The sequence below is a fragment of the Apteryx mantelli genome, chromosome 1, assembly GCF_036417845.1.
Source record: "Apteryx mantelli isolate bAptMan1 chromosome 1, bAptMan1.hap1, whole genome shotgun sequence".
Taxonomy (NCBI): domain Eukaryota; kingdom Metazoa; phylum Chordata; class Aves; order Apterygiformes; family Apterygidae; genus Apteryx; species Apteryx mantelli.
In genome coordinates, this window is record NC_089978.1 from 13,822,987 (window position 1) to 13,845,829 (window position 22,843).

Below are 22,843 nucleotides of genomic sequence, written 5' to 3' on the forward strand. Positions count from 1 at the left end.
AAAGATACAGATGGGTAGTGGGTGAGATTTTTAAGCATCATGCTATGCTAATTTATATTCATCAAGGGTCTTGTTCAGTTTTCTATAGTAGAATTGGAAACCATTAGAACCTAATCCTCCAGCCCTCACTTAGACAAATATTCCATTAATTTCACTAAAAACCTGACATAACATCAGTTTTATCTAAACAAAGGGTATAAGAGCTTATATATTGGCTTAACTACAATGAAGCAGACTGCTCTGCTCTAATATAATGATGAAGGATATCTGATTGTATGGGCTTGCAATCTTATCAGTTTTCACTTACAAGAAAGCTTTGTAGCCATATCAGCATCTGTGTTCCATGCAGTGTGTAGCAAAGATCATTTTAACTTTTTTCAGGGGCCAGTAACATGAGTTTTCAAAGACATTGGTTTTTTTATTATTAAAATGCCTGTCTTTTATTTCATTTATTCTGCTTGTGCTAGCCACATGGTTAAAGTTAGGAAAACAAACAGCAGATACTTTCCAGTGAGGAGTGTTTACATAAGGTCTAGCTTATCTGTGCAAAGAATAATCTATGAACTCTCTCTGGCCTTTTGGATAAGCAAACGTAAACCTCATTTCCCCTTATTGTCCACTCCATGTAATAACTATCCTTTACAAAGGTCTTCACAGAGGTCATTCAGTCCAGGATGTCTCCTGGGGATTTCCTTTAACGACTAAAGGGATCACTGTTTGCATTATTGAACAGTAATATTGGAGTTGTGATGGTCTAAGGATAAAGCAGAAAAGGTTTTAGGAAGAGGCTTATATTAAATTAATCAATATAACTGGAAAAAGAAAAACTTCAAGCATGAGTCCTTTCTCCTGTCTGTGATGGTGAACTGATATGCTCCACCAGCGCATGCATCCAGCCACACAGTCCCATCCCTTTCTTGTGAACATTTACACAACCTCTCTGTGAGCTAATTCAGGTCACCAAGCCACTAGAGGACTAATCCAGCAAAAATGGTGGATAATTTTCTTTTGTGTTAACAAGCCGAATTGGCCCTGTGAGGGGCCACTGAGTGGTGCAGAGTCCAGGGGCAAGGGTGAAGAGGGAGAGGAGAGGAGGGAGGGAGCGAGGCTGTCCTTTTTGGTGACAGTAACATGTTTTATTGATACAGTTGTCTCATCTCCTGGTGGGGAGGATATGGTCTGGAGATTACAAAGGGCTTCTTTTACTCTGCTCACATGAAATGCATCAAAAAATAGCAATCAGCCTAACCATCACAAGGGTACACTTAAGCTTTTAATAGTAATCAACAGACAGATGATGCTGTTAACAATAGCTTTCATTTGAGGGCTTTACAACACTTTCCAGAGTCCTTGCTCTTTTTTAAGGATAGGTGCTGGGAGTGTGACTTTCTCAAGGCGCTCATGTAGCTGATACCACAGCTAGGTCGAGTAATAGTCCTCGTTACTGATCATGCCTTTATAAAGATGTAGAAGATGAAATAGCCTGGGAAATACATACTTTAAGAACCTCTTCCCTGGCACACTGAAGTTATTGAAAGTGCTCACACTGATTTCATTGAGATCTGGATCTAGTCTCACATAACCTGACAATTCAAAGCATGCTAAGAAATCTTTTCTGACTGTACAGAATAGAGGATTTAAAGGTAAAGCCACCAAGTCTGAGCTGCAGACTAGGGCACAGCAAGGGCTTTATCTATAGATTCCTCTATAAATCTTCACTGGATTAATTAGATTTTTTTTTTTAAGGAGATGTCCAATTCTGATGCAAAAACATAAGGTTGAAGAATCTGCCATACCTCTTCATATTCAGTTATGGACCTGAACTGGTAAGAAAATGCAATTTATTTCTTGCTTAAATGTGTGCAGACTGAAAATGTGTGATTGACAAAGCCATCTAATAACTGTAGGCATTAAAGAAGAAATATCTTTGAAGGCAAGACTGAATGATGAGCTGAGAGACTTAAGAGTCCACGTATAGTTCTAAAGACTCATAGTTTTTCATTCCATAAAAACCCACCATATTTTACAGTCTCCCATATGAATGCAATATGTGCATGAGCTGACTGGATTGAAGTTGCTGACTGAGTTATAAACATGAAATGCCTCACCCTTATCTCACTTTTTGGCTGGTTTCACCTGCTGCAAACTTCATGGTGGTTCCTTTGAAATCTACTGTATTCTAATGACTCACTGGAAATTATGGGTTTTCATGCCTAAGTGTTCTGTTATGAAGAAGGGAAAAACATAAAATGCTTCACTTTTCTCATTCAAATTATTTAGACAGTTACTACCAGCAATCAAGATCGTTTTCCAGTAAAGGCATGACTCCAGAGCTTTAGTTTCATCTTTCATCTTCTGAAATCTTCCAGAAAGATCTCTTTCCTTGGAAATCTTTATTTGTTCACTCAAGTTTCCATGTGAGCCCTGTGTACTGCAAAGCTGTGTCTTCCTGTGCAAGCAGAAGCTATCTAGGAGTTCATGCATAAGTGGAAGTAGCCTGAGTCTCTTTCATAGCCTGCAAATGAATAAGCCACACAGTCAGTTACTGAGTCCAGCTCTGTGCAGTTGCTCTTGCATCTGTGTAATACACGCACAGACCCAAAAGCCCACATGCATGCTGCAGGCTCTCATGCTGCACGCCCTAGAACACTTCTAACAAGCTTCAATCTTAGCAGAAGGTCAAAAACTGCAACTATAACGACCATAAGAAGACAGCAGGAGAAATGAATGGCATCACCGATATGCTAGGTGCCTCCAAAAGAAGGGGATTAGTTACATAAAAATCAGGCCAGCCCTACAAAATCACCCATGCTCCATACCATAGAGGAAAGCAACTGTTCTCCCCCCAGTCATTGTCAATCCGATCTGAGGGAAAACTCCTTTTCCCAAATTTTACCACTTAACTTCCCCTCGCACATCTTTCTCAACATTTCTGAGACTGTAAGCTGCTTGGTTACCTCTGCTGCAAGATCTTTTGCATCTTGGTTTCCTCATATTTCCTGCCAAATACAATTTAAAGAACTTCTGGGGAAAGCAATGCTTTGTAGGCAATATAATATAGAAATCCAGTTATTTTTTGCCCACACATTGCCTTTAGGGTCTGCAGGCACTCATAATATCAAGAGACTCATTGCATCACCTTACATAAATATGGTTACTAAGTACTGCCACCACTACTATCACACCACTTCATATTGCTCTAGGTAACCACCACCATGGAAAAAACAGCTCCTGGGATTTGGAATCCAACTATGTCATGATGCCAAAATTCTTCTTTCTTTCCCCTGCATTTAAGGTTAGTTTGCTGACCTTAGTTTCTATGTTCAGGGGATCCGCATTTCAATATGTTATTCCAGAGGAACTGAATATTTTCAGTGACATTACACTGCTTTCCTCTGTTGATTTCTTGCCCACATATTGGGGAGAGCATAACCTTAGGATGGGTGTCTGCACATGATGCTCATTTAGAGTGTTGGTTGTTGGAATGAAGATCAGTGATGGACATAAATAACTGTGTACCTCTACAGGGCAGCAAAGTGTGTAGCTTAAGCTACACTGACTCAGGAATAGTCCCAAAGGACTGAAGGTGAATTTACCAGGAGCAGGGCTGACTCTGCAACGTAGCGTATCATTAACAGTGGCTGCCAGTGGGCAGGGTACTCCTAAGAGCTTGGCCCCCTAGATAACCCTTACAGTGGAAAAAGGGTAGTCTTCCTTCACTGTCTTTGCCTCTGTAAATGAACAGATAAACTAACTAACTTTCTTTCTTTCTCTTTCTTTCTTTCTTTTCTTTCTTTCTTTCTCTGCAGACAGTCTTGCAGGCTCTCTCCGTATTGAAATCTTGCTTTCTAAGCAGCAATCATTTCTGGAACAAAATCTGCACCTTAATTCAGCTTGGACTGCAATTTTTAAATAAAGTTAGTCTGATTTTCCTTAGTTATACTGGTTTGACACTGGCATAATTCCACTGGGTGTATTGATGTCCATTAAAGAGTAAAAGTCATCTCACTCACTATATTATTGCTCCAGATTTGATTGTTTTTCTCTCCAGTTTATCACTTTGCAATAATAAAGAGACCTTTCAAATGGTTACTAGCTAGCACGACTAAGCTACATAGCTATTCATCGATTAAATAACTCAGTCCCTGCTATGAAATTCCGTGCACAAAAGAGAAGGAATAGTGAAAGCCTATTTGGAAAAGCAAATATTCCATGTCAGTGTATTGATGTACGACTATCTCATAATCATTTAGAATTCTTGGCATATTATCATTATATTTTTTCCCAGCAAGATACAGAAATTGCTTGGCAAAGCATTCATCAAAGTACATAAGCGTATGTCTTAAATAGATTCTTTAAGTTAGTTATATGGCCAAGTACTTTGCTAAACTGGGACCTGTGTGTTACACAGTAGCTGTTTCCAGAGATCCGGCACACTAAAAAGTGCAGACAGACAGACGAGGAAGTGTAGGGTTGAGAAAAGGAAAAGCAAACTTGAAATTATATGATGCTCCAGATAATATGCAGTCTTAGTGACATAATGATGTGTGAATTTAAATTAAAAAATTATTTTACCAGTCATGACTTACCTATAGCCTTGTCATTATCAACTCATAAGCATGGAAGGACTTCCATGAAAAAAGGGGAAAGGCCCATGGATGGGAGAAGTGTCGGGAAATGAAAAGATGATTTGGGGGAGAAGGTGATGAATGGCACGTCAAAGCCACTGGCAAACTGGAGGGAATTGTTGCAGTGAGGAGATGAGAGGCGTGGATGAAGCAGAAGACTAATATTGCAAGAAGGAGAAGCTTTAAGTGATGGAACAGAAAAAGAGAGCAAAATATTAAGCATCTAAGGTTAATTAGTCATATGTAACGCTTCTGATTTGACCTGCTCTAAATATGGCTTGATGTACGTGTGCCGTAATACTAGCAGTAAATCAAAGAAATCTGGCTCTAGTCCATTTCATGGCGCATAACCTCAACATATACTCAGCATTGTCTCTACATCATTTTTGGACATCTATGGATAGGCATTTTACTCTACTTCCATATATAGATGTATATTTTTAAATTGTGTTCTTCTATCCATTGTTTAAAACAAATTCTTTAGCCTACAAGCCTAGCCTGAAATGCTACTATTATCAAAGCATTTTTTGAAGCATTTTACAAAGAAAAGATAGGCACAGACATCTAAAACTGCTTTAAGGACTGCAGTTTCATGAAATTTTAGGTGTCCAAAAAAACAGAGGGATATGGAACAGATAGGAAGATTCCTCTGCACGTTCTGATAGGAAGTTTCAAAAAGAAAGAAACTAGCTGTGCTTTTATATTCAACGTACTTTTTAAAAGAAAATAAATATATTTTCTCCCACACACGGTTTAAGGTGTGCAGGTTTTTAGTGGAGGTCCACTATTTACTAACATCTGAACAAAGTGCTAAGTAATTATCAGCCTCTAATCATGCTATTTTCCAGTAGCTAAGCTCCTTCTATTATGGCTCCCCTTTAAGAAATGTTTTATGAGAAAGTAATTAATTTGTGTCAAACTATCACCTCTAAAAATATAAACCAGCAAGGGCTGTTTTCTGTTTTCTGTTTTGGGATGCATGACTTTAATATTAATCATCACTGTATAGGGAAGTGAATTCTTCCACTCCATAAAATGAAGACTAAAGTCAAAATAAGGTGGGCCCAGATTCTTATCCTAAGCACGTGAATTTAATAGCAGGGTGTCTCCTCTGCCTTCAGTATAGTCTTGCTGGATTTAAACAGGTATAAATGAGATGAGCATATGAGAGCATATGATACCCTTTCAGATGTTTACAAGGAAAATACTCAAATAGCAAAACATAATTTCCAGACAGTTCCAGTAAGTGCATTACGCTGGTAATTGAATGACTAATTGCAAAATCTATTAGCTTGGAAATGAAAAGATTTTGAAAGATTTAAGATCAGATTTCAACTTCAAGAAAAGCAGGAAACAAAAAAGAACAATAAACTAAATCCTGGAAAAAGCATGCATGACTCAAAGTCCTGCAATAGAAACTGGTGTATGATTAAAACCAATTATAAGATATGAGGGAAAGGTTGAGTTCTGTATCAAATGAGAACTAGCAACTTTCAGAGAACCTCTGAAAATGAAAAGGAAGGACAAAGAAGCATGAACTTTGCTTTGTGAAAACTGAACAGCAAATGACCCAGAGGCCAAAGTAGTAACGCTTACCAGGCAAGACAGCAACGCCTGGACAAGGCTTAACAGGCCAGTATCTTCCAAGGCCAACCATTACAACTGCCAGTCGTATGAAGCATCGGAGGCACTGCAATGTCTAAGGCAATGTGCTCAGCAGTACAGCTAATAAAGCAGGGGGAACCACCAGCCAGGAGAACTAGGAGAGCATTATTTGAACTATTGCATTATTTGAAAGGGTAGATATGAGAGAGCTTATAAATATTGTTATGGGGACATGGTTGCATGAGAGATTGATTGTTACATAGTGAGACAAAACATGAGCTCTCACTCGGTAAAATCCACCTCTGTACAAAAGGCCAATTCTGAAGACTCAAGTGGGACATAAATAATACATAAGCTTTATGATGGCTCCTCTAAGTGGAGTGGATTTAGCCTCCTGTGCTTACCTTAATGACTAGAAGAGGAAAGAGAATATTGGGGGTAAGAAAAACAGGGCTGAGATAATCAAGTATTGTTATTATTGTTCAAATAAGTTTCTGGACCAGAGGTTTCATGCACATTCTGGTGGGTTTCAGATTATTTTCCCTGTCTTTTATCTTGCTCTCTTAAATGAAAATAACCTTCAATTTTTCAGACTGCACATAAGAGCTCAAGTGCCCAGGAGGCATAGAAACACTCAAATCCTTGGCTGATCTGGGGAAAAAAAAAAGAAGTCCTGAGAGCAGTCACTGAAAAGCTGGAAACTATGAGCTATTAGTGGTGTTGGAGTTGATACAGATAATGTAAACTGATAGGAAGAGACTCAAAACATTAATACCCAAGAAAAATGAACTCTGCATACTTGTATGGGCAAGGAAATTGTAAGAAACTGCTTTGCAAAGAATGGTAAGAAAGGACAGAGGTAAATGATAAACTCTTTAAAGGAAAGAAAGGGGGTGAGACAAACCTGTTGGTGCCTCTGTTTTCTTCTGTTCCTATTAAAACCCTTCTAACGATGTACCACTAGGTTACCAAACTACTCTTACTTGTATCACCACCAGTGTGTGACAAATTTCAAGTAATACTGACATTTATACATACACAGATAATAAGAAGAGGAAGGATCTTCAGCATATACAAATCTGACCGCTATATAATAGACTCCACAGTATAATGTCAGCTATTCCTTTAGTAATTCTTATCATTAGACAAGCAAACAGAGCTGAGCCAACCAAGTCTTTTAAGGAAATCAGATAGGGAAAGAGAGTCACATCCTACCCAATGAAGACCCAATCCTCCCCGCCACTCAGGTCACTGGGAACCGGGATGGGATACAGTGGGAAGGGCAGGAGTGAGGCTGTAGGACAGAGATGCATTGAGAAATCTGAGCACAGAAAAAGGGCACGGGGGATTCTCCATGCCCCTCAGCCTCTCACCACTGCTGACAGATTCTGCAGAGCATGGGATTTCCTTCCGCTCCACTTCTTTCTACTCTGGTCCCTTTGTACCACCTGATCCATCTCCCAGTCCTTGCCCCATCTCCATAGCTCCCATCAAGCTACCCCTACTTCCCTGCTCTTGGAGGATTCTTGGAGGCTGACCTCCTTCTGCAGCCTGCTCCGGGGGCAGCTGGCGGGGGGAGATACCCGCCTCTTCCTCTGCCTAGAGTGAACAGGAGCAAACCTGAGGGCAAAGGAGAGCATGAAAAAAGTGTGAGAATCTCTGGTCTAAATAGGCAAGGAAGACAAAGAATGGAAGAAAAAGTAATTTAAATTCCTTTCTATAGGAGGGGAACTAAAAGAGAGGTGAAGTCCAGAGAAGGTTGGCAGAGGAGCCAGAAAAGGAATCCAATTCTCCTAAAACTATTTCAGTATCAAATTCAAACCTTCCTTCCAGTATTTTATTTAAATTTAATACAGCAGAAATTCAGTATGTGTCTAATATCTAGCATTCAGCAGGAAGCTCAGCTAGGTTTTAAGATAACAAAAATGTCTAAAAGCCCCTGTGACTTTGTACCTTTATCAACACCAATTATGGCTAATCAGCACTTTCATCTGATGTATTTAATTTGATCTTTGGAAATCCTTTTATTCCCTCCAAATACATTTCAGGTGTTAAATGTCAAAGTTGTGGTTTTTCGTTCTGCTTTGCTGAATGTTTTTCCCCACTGTAATGAAGAGAGAGCAATGTCAGGTATTTACTGAGATCTATTTCTTTTCCTTCCTATTCATCTCAGTCAAAGTATCTATTAAGTCTGGGGAACTGTATTGCACTAAAATATATTTGACTGACCTTTGCCAGCATCGTTTTTTCTTTGTATCTTATGTGTGTGCTTTTCTAGTCTCACTATTTGGAAGTAAAAGCAAAATTAGTGTCTTCAGACAGACTTCGTAGTGGTGCACTTTGTGAATACAAACCCAGAGAAGGATGACTAGAAACTCCCTCTGGTGTTGTCTTGTATGACATTCATTCCTTCCTTAATTCCTCTTATTCCTTTAGAATTGCTTTATGATGATTTCTCAAACAAAACAAAACAGCTTATTATTTTAGCTAGTTGATTATATTATTGCTTTACAAGGAATAATATGTTTACTCTTCATCTTCTTAAACAAGACCTATTGCTACAGTCTCAATGTAGTTACAAGTTGTTTTGCTGTCATTCTTTCTGAAAGGCTTGTATTGTAATCAAGTCAAAATATAACTACACCATTTTACATAAATATCAATACAAAACTCAAATCCATATTACTTTGGTGTTTGACCATCTCACATTACTTAATTTATTTTTATAGGGCAGACCTATTATCCCCATTTTCCTAGATGGAGAATTGAAGCAAAGAGGGAGAGTTTGTGAGTATGGTTTCATAAAAAGCACAAACAGATCTAGATTTGCACTACTGATAGAGACATTGAGCATGCCTTCCCCTCATCCCCAGCTGTGCGTGTTCACAAATGCCCTTACACAGCATTAGCCCTGGCACGATGGTGCAGTCAGCCAGGCTCACCAGCCACAGAATGACACAGTTGCTTTGTCCCTGGGCATCAGGCCCACATACTTCTGCCTGATAAAACATTTTGTTGCATAAAACAGCTTCTAAAATACTCTCTTATGAACTGGTTGTAATTTGATAGAGAGTCATTTCTTCCATAGTATTTAATTCAACATACAGGATGTAACACACAATAATATTCCTCCTCTAGAAGTCTGTAGGGTGCTGCTTAGGAAGCCTGCCAACTCTTTTTGGATATTGGCAATAGGCTGAACTTCACAAAGTCAGGACATGGATCAAACAGGAGCAGTAAGCAGCCATAGACCACTTCCTCCTTGTCATGAACAGCTACCATAAATCCTTAATCAAGCTACTAAATCTTTTTTCGCTGTTTGACATAATTGATTGTGGACTTTGCTATTTCTTTTTCTTTTGCCAGAAGTGGAAAAGAAGAGTAAGATTACATAGCAGAGATTTCATTCATTTCTTTCAGGATACCCCAGGATAGCAGTTCTTCTACCTCTGTAGCTGACATTTCAGTCCTCTACAGATCAACCCTATAGGAATGGGGTTGGAAGAGTTCATGTAGCAGCATAGACTGAAACGCAAATAATAGGCTGCCTACACATATTTCCAGAGACTTTTCTTAGAACACCAGAAAGTGGCATATATTGGAAGAATCTGGAAGTGATAAAGCAATAATTTTGGTGGAAAGGAAGCTCTTTTAAAATATCACCATAGTATCAAATTCTGAGGGAGAAAAGATCCTCAGATCATTAAGATGGCCTGCAGCCTGACATTTTTCACCCCTTGCGGATTTCCAAATAGCTGTGATCATTGGAAAAATGTCCTTTGCTATCAGTATCTGATCCCTTTTTCTGGATGCTGTCTTGGCTAGAAGCAAGTCAAGTTTCCAAGACATGTTCTCCCTCCCAAAATACAACTAATTATCGTTAGATTTCTCCCAGGTTCAAGATGAAATTACCCACTTATAAATGTTGGTTCAGATCCCAGGAAACCATCTGTTTAGGAGACATAGGCTTCCCAAAGTACATCAACCTGTCATTTAGCTCCATTCCACAAAGTCCTGTAGACCGATATTTGGAGAAGGAGGAGAAAAAGGAAATTGTGTTTCCTCAGCTTCAAGGCTCTACAGATCACTGACCCCAAAACCTCTCTCTAAGTTAACAGTGACAGCCAAAGAGAGCTACGCTCTGGCTAAACAATGAAGTGGCAGGGTATGAAGGGGCAGACTTCCTTGGACAGTAGACTTGCCAAGAAGTTCTAAAATTCACTACCAGAAGAAAGCCGGTTAGTCTCATACCTTCAGAGAAACAAAAACCTTCCCACAAAAATCCAGTTTGGAAGAAACAGTCTAATAGACAAGATAACCTAACCTGAGTTCCAGCTAGTGATTGAGCAGGAGGGAGAAATACATTTTTGGCTACTCCACAATTTTGAGAAGTATTAAGCTAACAAAAGCATTAGGGATCATATAAGACCTACATTAAAATTATAGGGGAAGTAAAATAGTTATTAAAATGTACTTTTTTAGAGTATTCCTATGATGTTCTTTTGGCTCCATAACTGTTAGTTAAATTCATTACTTTTTTCATACTAACATGTTTACATTTACCTGGCAAAACTAATGAGACAACAAGAAAACTTCTATCAAAATGTCATTGTGTCACATGAGAAAGTAAGTACTTACAATAATGGTTTGGTTAAATTATCTCCTCTGGCCTCCTTGGCATTAAATCTGGATTACTGGGCTCTAATGTTGTCAAAAGAGGCTCTGTAGAACACCATACGGCTAAAAACATAATGAGCTTTACTAGAGGGGAGCACAATTCTAAAGTTCAGCAGAAGGTGTATGTTTGTATGCAGTGATGAAGCATATGCATGTAGGAGGCAATTACAGATGGCTGGAAATATGCTACTACTGCAAAACACATATGATGTTTAGTATCCCAAAGCAGAAAGCAGAACTGGCCTAAACTACAGAAGCTCAGCTACTAGCTGATATTGTGATGCTGAATTTGTGTTATTTAGGACCACAGTGCCATATTCAGCAGCTGTAGATCAGCAGCAAAAGGTTGCTCACTTCTTTTAATTGAAAAAAAATGTTAAGCATTGTATCATGGAGAATTTGCAGAGATAAGAGGAATGAAGGAAATGGAAAACAGTTCAATAAATTACATCCAGTAAAAGCTCTACTAAAAAATAAAGGTATGAGTTAACTATGAGAAAACATGCTTGGGGCATACAGGAAATGAAATTTCTTAACTACATTCACCAGAGTGGCTAACCTGCCCTTTCTGCTCAATTTTTTAAGCTAACTGGAGTTGCCTTATCTTTTTTTTTTTTTTTTTTGCCATACTACAGCTCTGAGATTGGTTTGGGCTTAATAAATACTGCTGCTGATTGTAAAATATTAATTGGAGGTGTATCTAATTCTTTTAGACATACTTTATATGTATTTTGAACTTTTATCTAAGCAATTGCCTGTGCATTGAGAGATCAGCCCCACAGCACTGCCCAATTTGCATCTTAACTGGGGAGGTGCCCTGGAGCAGGCTTATCAAGGAGATTGTTTTGGAAACATTGAGTGGAAACTGTCATTAATGTGAGACTTGTTGGAGATGAGAGAGTAACAAACAGGCCCCAGTAACCTATGGTAAGGAATAGACACATTTCATTGGATGAGAAGTTTGCATTTGGAAAAGAGGTACTTGCAAAAAAAAACCAAAACCCAAAACAGCTCCAAAACCAAACCATCCTCCACTCCCCATTCCACCTATTTGGGTTTCAAACCAAAAAACAATCCTGGTGATATCTATGGAGCGATCAGAAGGTGAGCTGAGTGGGAAGAGCCACCCTGATTTTAAAAGAAAACAAGTATCTAAGGGGAGAACACATGACTAGGACACACACTACTGACACAGACAGACCTACTGAATGACAGAAAAGACAGGTAACCAAACATTTTCAATGTATAGAAGTAAGAGCTATTTAATTACTTTTTTTTTTTTTTTTTTTTGCTAACATCTGCTCAACAGCCTGAGCACAGGGTCAGCAAGGCACAGAATTCTGCCTTTAAGCCTAGAAATTACAGCAATGACTGAAATCGTATCTTGAAGGACTAGAAAAAAGGGAAGAAAGAAGGTTTTCTTGCAGGAATGCAGGAGGTAACACGTTAGCATTCTCTGGCCAGAATCTACATGTGCAGCTCTGCTCTAAGAAATAAGTCAAGCTGAGGCCTCTTTTGAAAAGTTACTCTAAGAATATTCATACTTCCTCTTAGGAAATTAGGATCCACATACAATGATGCAAAAGAGGCTTTTCCAGATGACAAATTTGAGAATTCACTCAGTTTTTTATTCTAAATTGCTTACAAGAAGAACCTGATAGCTAGGGAACTCTCTAGGAAGCCTAGAGGGACTGTTCTCCTAATCTGGGCAGCGTGAACGCCCTTAAAAATGTGCTAGAGATGTTTAGTCCATTTTGGTGGAATGGGATACTGAAAATCTCAGCTCGCTCTCAAGATTGCACATAAAGACATGACTTGAACAAACTCTGCTCTCTCTGACAGGGTTCTGCTACCTGTATGTTGCCTCTTCCTTCTCCAACTAGACTCATGCTTTGCTTTGCCAAAGCTTCTATCTTCTGACTATACCCCACAAACTGGTTGTTGCTAGCTTGCCAGTGTACCTTTCAACACCCTTTCAAGGGAGGAATGGGCTGAGAGAGAAAAATCAACACCAGGATTATTGCTAGCAATTCTAACTCACTATCCCGTGCTCAGGAAAGCTGAACTCTTCTGTAGCAGTTGTTCCAAACACTCTGGACTGTACACTGCTGTCAGTCTTTAAGACTTTGTACAGTCCACTGTACTCTCACGATCAAATACATATCTGGAAACATTACAAAGGCAATATACTTTTACAGATCAGCTCCAAACTACTTATAGATGACAAAGGGGCTCTAGACCTTAGTTTGGGAACCACTGCCTTACAGCTTCTTCTCACCACCAAGTAAGTGTGGGGACAACAATCTGTTCATGCCTCCTTCAGTACAGCAGGGTCCCTAGCCACTCTCCCTCTCTCACACTCCCTTGTACAGTAACACACATTCTCAACACACGAAATGTGATGACTTGACACCGACAACCTCTGCTGGCCTCTCAGAGAAGCCAAGGCTGGAACTACAGTGGGTGGACACAAGCTGGAAGCTCAGTCAGCCCAGCCGGTGGGACAAGGGACTGGAGAGCAGAGTCACACCCCCGAGGACCAGAACAGCTTTTACTCACTTCACACCCAAAGCATGCATTTTTACTAAGTGTCAGAACTGGTTAGTTGGTAAAAGCAGCACTAGAACTAGAGTCAAACAGATAGAAGTGTATTTTACATTCAGGAGCTGATGGTTCTTTTTTATCATATGCACAGTGACTGACCTATTTACTTCTGGAAGAACAAATCTTGCTGCAGAGAGAAAGTCAATGGTGCTAAGTAGCAATAAGCAAAGTAGTTGACTTGAACAGAAATGCTAGGGGGATCTGTGAATATGCTGAGCCTGGAGGGCAGTGTTAAAGCCTTTAAATTCTAAGCCAATAAATGTGTTAACTAAGAAAGAACTGTAGCAGAAATTGTGAGAACATCAGTTAATTTGTGGAGCTCTTTCCCACGTGATGAAACTGAGATTACAATTTCAGTAACATTTAAGAGAAATAACAGAAATTAGGGTACAAGGAAACTTCTAATAGGGGTTAAAAGATTATTTTGTAACTCTCTACTGAATGGTTTCTTTTATTTTCCACTGAAGTAACAGAGGCATTTTTAGACTAGATAAATAACTGTTTTTATAAATTCTGATAACTATTCTGTTAAATAATATATCAACATCTGTGTTCCTAACTGTAGTCCAAGTCTGAAAAAAGATGTTGTTTTTATGTTTTGTAAAACATACTTCTTGCTTTTATGAGATGTATGATTATCAGCCTGATAGCAATCTTGACAATAGAATCAACTTTATGTATGCACTCTGAATCACCATAAAAATTTCTATTAGCTGCTTTTCAAAACGATCTGGATTAATTCTCCTTCTTCAGTATCACCTAGTTTACTGAATTTAAAATGGAAAATATGACAGCATTATAAATGGAATAAGATGTTATCTGATTTTTGCTGTCATTTCTATTTGTCTGTATTTTCACTCAAGAATAACGTCCTGTAGGTTTTTGCAAAGATACTTTTCAGGAAAAGAAATGCATCTGTTTATGTCACAGCAACAGAGGGAAAATTATTTTAATCATTCAAGTGCAGGACTCTACTATCCCAAAACAAGGAAAAAAGTGAGCGTTTGCTTTTTTATTGAATGTATAAACTAAAAATATGTAACAAAATCCGTCACTTCCAAAATACAGCTTTTCTGACTTGAATGACCTGTGGTTTTGATGCACAGGCAACATAAGTTTAAAACAATAAACAAGGCCTGATCCAAAACCTAAGAAAATGGAAATTATTTCATAGATTTAAAAGCACAGTGTTTAGGGCCTTACAGAAAACAGAGGACTACATATCAAATATTCTTTTCTCAAAATCAAGCTGTCCAAAAAATGGACACAGTGGTGTGACATACAAACATTTCATACACAAATCTACTCCAACACATACATGTTAATAAAATTCAAATATAAGACATATGATTAGGGATAATGGGAAAACATCATAAAACTATACATATTCTTGATGTAATAGAATTCATACCAAACTTATTTACAATGCTGTTATTAAATATATAAAATTAATGCAAAATAGCATTAAATATTTGGACAGTAAGATTAGTATTGGGGGAACTTCATTTTTAATCAGACTTTTTCTGGTTGTACATAGTATAAGAATTATATCATAATGTCAATGTATGAACAGGAAAGAAATAAATGGTAAGTTACTGCTTACTACTGCCTGCTCCATTTACTTGAAATTTTCTTCTAAAAATAGCTTCTAAAAATGCTTCTTCTATTTATTTTATAAGCTCAAAGTATTTTGATGATTATGTAACAATCCTTTACTTTAAAATTTTTCACTATGCAACAGTCTGCTTATAAGTTAATTTGTTAGCACAAAAATTGTTTTTTTAATTCTATTCAACTGAACCGAACACAACTGAACCGAACAACTAATTGTGAAACTGTCAAATTACTTTATTATATCATTTAACAGCAAACATCAAAACATCACTTATTTAGACATTTTTCCACAATCAAATTGTGTATTTTAATGGTTCAGATGAAGGAAAAGATGCTTGCCCTGTTTAAGTTTCAAGATCTGGTCTTACTGCTCATAGAATATACAAATACAATATATAGCATGTCTACAGAGTGTGTGAATGAAAACAGTTTTTCCCCTCTAATAAAGTTAGGTATTTATGGATCCAGAACCTGTTAAAAATAGCTTAAATTTTTAAATGATGAGCAGATCATCTTCACTGGAGAGCCACAAGATTCCAAATACTTCTACTAGCAGAATCAGATTAGAAGAGCATCAGACTCAAAGAAAGAGGAAAACAGTAAGCCTCAAACCTTACTTTTCCAAATCAAAAGTAGATTCTTCTCAACTTTGTATTGCTATCTGTACTATGAATAAATCATTTGCATTTAATAACGGTTTCTAAAGTTCAGCTGCTAAGTCACCTTAATAATGCCAGGGACTTCTTATACATTTATGTTGAATTAAAAAAAAAAAAAAAAAAAGATTTTTTTTTTTTAAACTTATCCTTAGCAATTTCTTTTTCAAAGGAAAAAGATATACAAATCTCCACATTGCTTAGAGAGTCCTGGAGTATTTTCAATTCTGACAATACCTTTTGTCTGACAGTAGTCAAATTATTACATTACTCCCTGGCTCAGCTTTCTGAATCATAAAATGGGGATCTATCTTTCTTAAAAGTAATCTGAGATTTATGGATGAAAGAAATCATTATGTAGTTCCACAGAAAGTTTTGGTTTTTTATTTGGTTATCTATATTAAATGTGCTTAAAATCACTATGTTTAATTTTCCAAAATATATTCCACAATATAACTATTTCAAATATTTTCATTCTAGCATCAGTGTTCTAGTTGAACAGAAAGAGCTACCTACCGTGAGAGCCAGACTGTGTGCAGAAAGCACTTACAGCCATATACTTTGAGAAACCATGTGGTTTAAGCAGCATCTAGTGGTTAAGTTTATATAAGCAGCCATTCCTATTTAGCTCTACTTTCACTTACTAAATTTATCATTTAGGCAATAAGGAAAGAGGTTGACTCCACCAGATTCTTTTGATAAACAAGATCCAAAGGTAAACTTGTTTTAAAAGAATCTCTGCATATCATTATCTTTAATGGAAAGCAAGTAGAAAAAGTACAATGGATTGTACTAACCACAGCCTAAAAAACCAGAGCAGATTTATTACAGGAAAAGACTGAAACATCTTTAAGCAAGGAACACAGGCATCAAATTTCAATTGGATCTTTCAAGGCAATGTTTTATCCAAGACAACCTCACATCTTCTCAGGAAGTGTGATAAGTGAGTACTCTCTCACAAGCTTTTGGGGTTGTTATTGTTATATAAAATACATAGATATCTTGCACCAAGATAATGTTAATGAATGCTGTACCCTGAGTCAGATAAATCACTACCAAGCAAGTGCTTTCAGATCTTGTTGGAATGATTTAAATTACTATTCACAGCTGCATTTGATAACAAGCTGTGTTTCTATGTCCCAATACAAGGTAACTCCAAACATACTAGTTGAAGTGGTACAATTCTCCTCTTTATATGAAGAAAAATACCCCACTTGTATTGCATATTCACATCCAACAAAATGAATAAACTATCAGCAAAAGGCACTTCTAAGTTTGGTTCAATAATACAGTTTTAAATTAATGATTATTTAGAAGTTAAAGTCTAATCAACATAGGCATATAAAAATATTCGAGAGCAGACCATGGATGAACAAAAAAAACTCTAGGAAAAAATTCTATCATTTATGTTGCAGAGAAATTTTGAACATATAAATGTAAGAGGCGAAATTAACACGCGACTCTGCAAAATGTAAAGCAGTATGTAAAGAGTTGCCAAAACAAATTTAAAGTTTCTCAGGCAACAGCTATAAATACAACCCACCCTCAAGATTTCCATAAAATGGAAGAAAAAGTCATGTATTGATGTGCCTTATTAAGGATACAAACTGTGACTGCATTAAATTCTTCGCAGAAATGAAGCAATGAAAATATGCTTATTTATTGATTTAAATAAAGGAAAACATCTTATGGGTTTTGGCATTCATTTCAAAATAAATCGCTATGAGCTACTTAAAAAGGGAAATTTGTAACTGAAGCTAAAAATCAACTTATGCTGCAAATTTTATGCAGCAATATCCTGCAAATGCCACAGTGGGGATGCATCAAATTCCTGTGACCCAACCTGTAATAAGATCACCACGTCCCAAAGCAATTCTGACATATTGGTTTGTCCACAAGTCTTCTGCAATCAAAACACATCACCATAAAATCAGATGTCCGCTTATTCCTCTAAGACTGACCTTTCATATGCAAAGAAGATGAAGGTTTATCTTCAGTCTTTAGTATTCTTCAGAAGTGGAAAGGCCTCTTTTCCAATTGAAAATTAAAGGAACTCATCCAAGTATTCCAGAAGTCAGAAAGTCTTAGCAGAAAGAAAAATCTATACTCTAAAACAAGTCCCTACTTTCACCTGGCTTGATTAGCACATCAGTCTTGCATTGCAGTGTCCATGGTACTTAAACCCTATTCAGTCAAAATGCAAGACTGCCTTTACCCACCAGACGTGGGTAGCACAGCGCAATGAGATATACAAAAATGAAATTCTCAGGAATATGTCAATTAGAAGAACAGTGCCAGCAATTTTTTTTTTTTTTAAAGCAAAACCTGCAAATCCAGACCTGTTTTCTGTTTGCGTTAAAGCAAGGAGAAAGGTCACTGATTCATGTGCTGGTGGGACATATCTTCAAGGATGATTCCTGTCTAATGAGTAAGAAAACACACAGACAAAATGGGTTCATATTGAAACTTTCACCACTACCCAGATGGGGTAATGGTATATAATACTCTTTATAGTTTTACCTATTTTTTCCTAGGCCTACAAAGTATGACTAACATTTTTATAAGATGAATTTTATGTTGTGCATCTTTATATTTCAATTTAAGCTGTTTATTCTATTAACTTCTGAAACTTGGATTACAGAATCATTTGATGAAAAAAACAAAAAAAAAAACCCTTACAGAATGCTGCATTTTACCTTAAAGAGTTTCAATTTTTTGCACATTTACAGATAATCTGTGGCTTGAAAAAACAACCCTGTGATTCAGTACATCACATCCATGATTAAAGCAGTGTCTCACAGCCATTAGCCCTCATGACTCCATCACTTTTTCCTTCCCCCAGGAGCACCCCAAAAGCATCCTCCTTCTACACCAATAATCCCCTTGCCCAATTCCATCTATTTCTGTGCAATTCATCAGAAGTCCTTTTATGTAACAATACTTTTTGCAAGATGAGAGCTATAGGAATTACACATAATATATGAGAAAACATATTTTATACAGCACTATCTTCAACTGAACTGATGTTTCACTAATTCATCTGAAGGAACAAACAAAAACGATGTGGACAGCTTTTACTCCATTTAAAAAAGGTAAGTATGGTTTATAACCACAAAACTTCAGTGTTTTCAAAAAAATTGGTGTGGGTTCAATACTTACGAAGCTACTGAAGACCACTGAGAACTGCACAACTGCCTACACACAGGTTATATCAATTTAAAACCTCTTTAAGAAAATACGTTTCAAATGATGCAAATCTCTTTTAGGGAGCCAATCCAGCTTGTACTAAATAGAAGCCATGTCTAAACCAGGTACCACACATCATTTTGCCTTGCTCTCAGCTTTAGAAATAAATGGCTTCACTAAAGCCACAGCAAATTTGCATTTAAATGAAGCTAAGAACAATTCAGTATATATTAGCACATTATTCAGTATCTAATACGAAACACATGCTGTCTTAAGAGTGGGGGTCTGAAACCCAAAGATTTCACCCCCTCTAGGTAAATGTCTTGACCAGAAGGCTATAGAATCTTACTTTGTTATTTTGACTCTTTTTTTTTCATTCTGAACTTTCATTCATAAATGAATTCTTCCAGACTGTAGAAGGATGAAGACTGATAACTGAGAAAAATAAAGAACTAGAGCTACCGATTATAACACAAATGCTCTAAACACTAGGAGTCATTGTGGTTCACAGCTGGCAACATGTCAGTATCAGTGCTTAACTTTACACAACAGAGAAAATGGACAAAAAACCCCCTAAAACTGTCAATTTCAATCTCAGAATCACCTAACTTGTACACAAATACATGTTAGGAAGGAAAAACCTTAAGATTATTAAACTATGACAGAAACTCAGGCATTTTTAAATAAAAGTATTGATGTTAATCTTCCTTCCTCATTTTAAGAATGTAAGCCTGTTGAAAACCTTATTAAATTTCACTAGATTTTAAACCTTCAGTTTTTTCCTTCTTCCCTACAATAAAAAATTTCCACATATTATAATCCTAATGTAGAAGAAAATCTTTTCTTGATAGAAGTTAATTAATCTGAAGTTCTAATTTGTTACAATTTGAAGACTGCCTCAGGTGTCTAATCTTCACAAAAATCTAAATATTAAATGCAAATATTAAACCCTGCTTTTTCTTGCCAGTTAGTATTGTATTAAAAGGATTGACATGAAATATGAATTTATGAATAATTTTAAAAGGACACATTAATGTTTTGACAAGTTTTTATTGTGAAACATTGGATTTAGAAAAGGTACAAAATGTCAATGGTCAGATGTGTGCCAGTACAGTATTTCAATAGTCTATACATGTGGACAGCTGAATAGCTTCACTGCAGAATGCATAATTAGACGCACTATCTAAAAGGGGACCGCAATATTCACAGGCTTAAAATACATAAATAACTTGAGCCAAAATGGCCATTACTGGTCAATGCTAATCAACATCTGGAAACAGGCTAAAAAGCACAATACATTACAACAATCTCCTTGTAGGTCCACGTTTAAAGAACATCAGTTTATGTCAATAATCTACAGCTCCAGGACACCGTTTTCAGGACTGGGATTCAGTTGGCTAGTTTACAACTTTAAAAAATTCAAGTTAAAAATGAGATTATAGAACAAAAAGAGCAGGTATTTACTTAAAACTAAATACTGTGAAGCCCCTAAAAATTTTTCACATTGGGATTTATAAAATCAATTATTTCTAATATGGAACTTCAGTTTGTTACTTTAAAATATCCTTACTGCAGCTTGAATAGATATCATGAAATTATTCTATATTCAAACATTTAAATTTACTATGCAGTTCTGTGTTTTAAAATCAAATTCACCAAACATGGGTGGCCATTCAACTGGAGAAAACTGGTATCAAAATATTACTCTGAATTAATGAAAGTCCAACTTGTATATTAAAAAAAAACAAAAACAAACTAACATTCCCAAAAGGATAGCAGCATTCTCTACCCTAGTTTAGCAAGTTTAAAGAAGAGCATTTACAAATGTATAAATTTGATTTTAGTGTATAAAAAAATACACACAAACAATAGGAAACAAGCTAGCTTGATTTTTCAAATTATTCAGTAGTCTATCACTGCTAGAACTTATCTGAACTACTGAAAAGGTGTTCACAGTTCAGAACATGGGTGGACAGCCAAGTAATTTTAGATTTTAGTTCTTTAATTAAAACATGTGTAGGTTATTCTACACAATTAAGCTTACTGAAATATAAGCAGTTACCCTGTTACCAATCAATACCCAGAGCTGAACTAAACTTTTACTCACATAAGTCTGCTCCAATTTATACTGATATGTAACTCACTTTCCTGAGCAGAAACCTTGGGGTATATTAAGGTATGTTTAACAGAAATTTCTGAATATGACTAATGTCCTTTAGGAGCAGAGCTAAACCTAAACTGATGCAATTTAGAATCAAAATCCAATCAAAAGATTTAAAAAAAAAACCTTTACTTTGACAACATGCCCACTCCCTTAACTAATTTCAAGACCATTAGTTTTGGCTACTGTTTTCTCATTGTGTATCTTTACTAGGAAATGAGAATCTTGCAGTTCATTAAGAGTCACCATAAGTTACAACTAAGTACATTAAACTGGACAGTTGGAATAAAATAAAAAAAATAGAGTGTATATCGCCAATTAATGATATAACATTGGGAATACAATGTCTGCTATGGAATTAAAATTAGCGCTGTGCCAAAGGGAAAAATATAAATACAAACTCCTAAACTCTAGTGTGGCAAAAAACATTTCTTCTTTTGTTCAGGAAGTGTTTGGCATGAGCAGCACTAACGAAATTCTACATCTCACAGACACAATCTACAAAGGTTATCTAAAGCCAATACTCACTGTCCATCAATTAGCTAGCTCTTAATGCTGCTTCAAGCACTGCACTAGCCTCTTTGATCTTTGTTTCAGATTCCTCTGTACACACATTTATATTTACATAAAACATTTATTAAACATGATTTTAAAACATAAAAACCTTATGTACAAAATACCAACATTCCTATAAATAAACAGTTGGAGAAAGGCACTTGCAAGAAAAATCTACAGTAAATCTTACAAAAAACACGCTGCCTCTGTTACTGTACAATAGATAATCTTTCAGTAAATCCCTATCACAACAATGTAAAACACTAGTTACTTGTTATAACTAAGAATATAACCATTACAATTGTATTTACAAATACATACACGTCTTTTTTAGTTTCACTTGAGAGCACCATGATTTCCATCCTAAATTTATATTCTGATACAAAGTAAAAGAACAGTTGCCAGAAACCAGTATTCAAAGTCATTGCAGATTCACAAACTTTTGGCTGACATTAGCATAGTTTAAAAGACTCAGTTGCTGCTTTGTAGAACGTACACCTAGTTTGTTATTGCGTTTTGTCCTTTAGAGAGAGCACTGCTATGTTCTCTATGCAATTGTTTAATACTATTGCTGGCAAAAAGTTTCCAATATCAAAAAAATAAAAACATTCTTCAAACCAGTTGAAGTATTTTATCTGAACAGTAACTAAAAAAAGCTGCATATTAATTATAAAAATGTGTAGGAAACATGCCAACTAATCTGGTGTGCAAAAATATTTTTTCCACTACACAGGATTTTAAGGGCTTCACAGAATTACTCAAATTTACATTGAGTAGTAAACTCCATGAACAACCAGTTCCTCAAGGAGATGTTAGTATACTCCCACTTTTATCAAACTTTTTGCCCTTTGACAATGCTGCAACCTGTTTGAGCAGTTCTCTGTTTTTGGCCTGCAATACAGATAAGAGAAAGTTTTATGAATTACTTAAAGTTCTCAGATAGGGGTGTCATGCACTAATTTCCTATTGCATTTATGAAACAACGTCTCAAAATGTGCATGCTGGGAATACTCAATCTACCGATCAGTTTTCAAAGACTGGTTTGTGCTTTTAGGTATGCATATTCCATTTCTAACATCCTGCACATCTAAATTCAGTATCTGAGGGATTACACTGCATATCTGTTCACTCTGTGATTTATAAGGCAGCTAATTCAG

At 36.5% G+C, this 22,843-nt stretch overlaps 1 protein-coding gene across 5 annotated transcripts in view; it reads right to left on the minus strand.

Annotated features, from left to right (window-relative positions):
• Positions 1-2,446: 2,446 nt before the first annotated feature.
• The window catches only part of FAM76B (family with sequence similarity 76 member B), a 31,191-nt gene continuing 10,794 nt past the window's right edge, over positions 2,447-22,843 (minus strand). For 4 of the 5 annotated variants that reach the window (XM_067289690.1, XM_067289687.1, XM_067289680.1 and 1 more), the window contains one exon: positions 20,005-22,577. In XM_067289690.1, the coding sequence (XP_067145791.1) occupies positions 22,488-22,577 (90 nt within the window). In that variant the 3' untranslated portion in view covers positions 20,005-22,487. Of the gene's footprint in view, positions 2,516-20,004; positions 22,578-22,843 lie in introns of those variants that run through there. The other variant, XM_067289683.1, reaches the window with a different exon arrangement.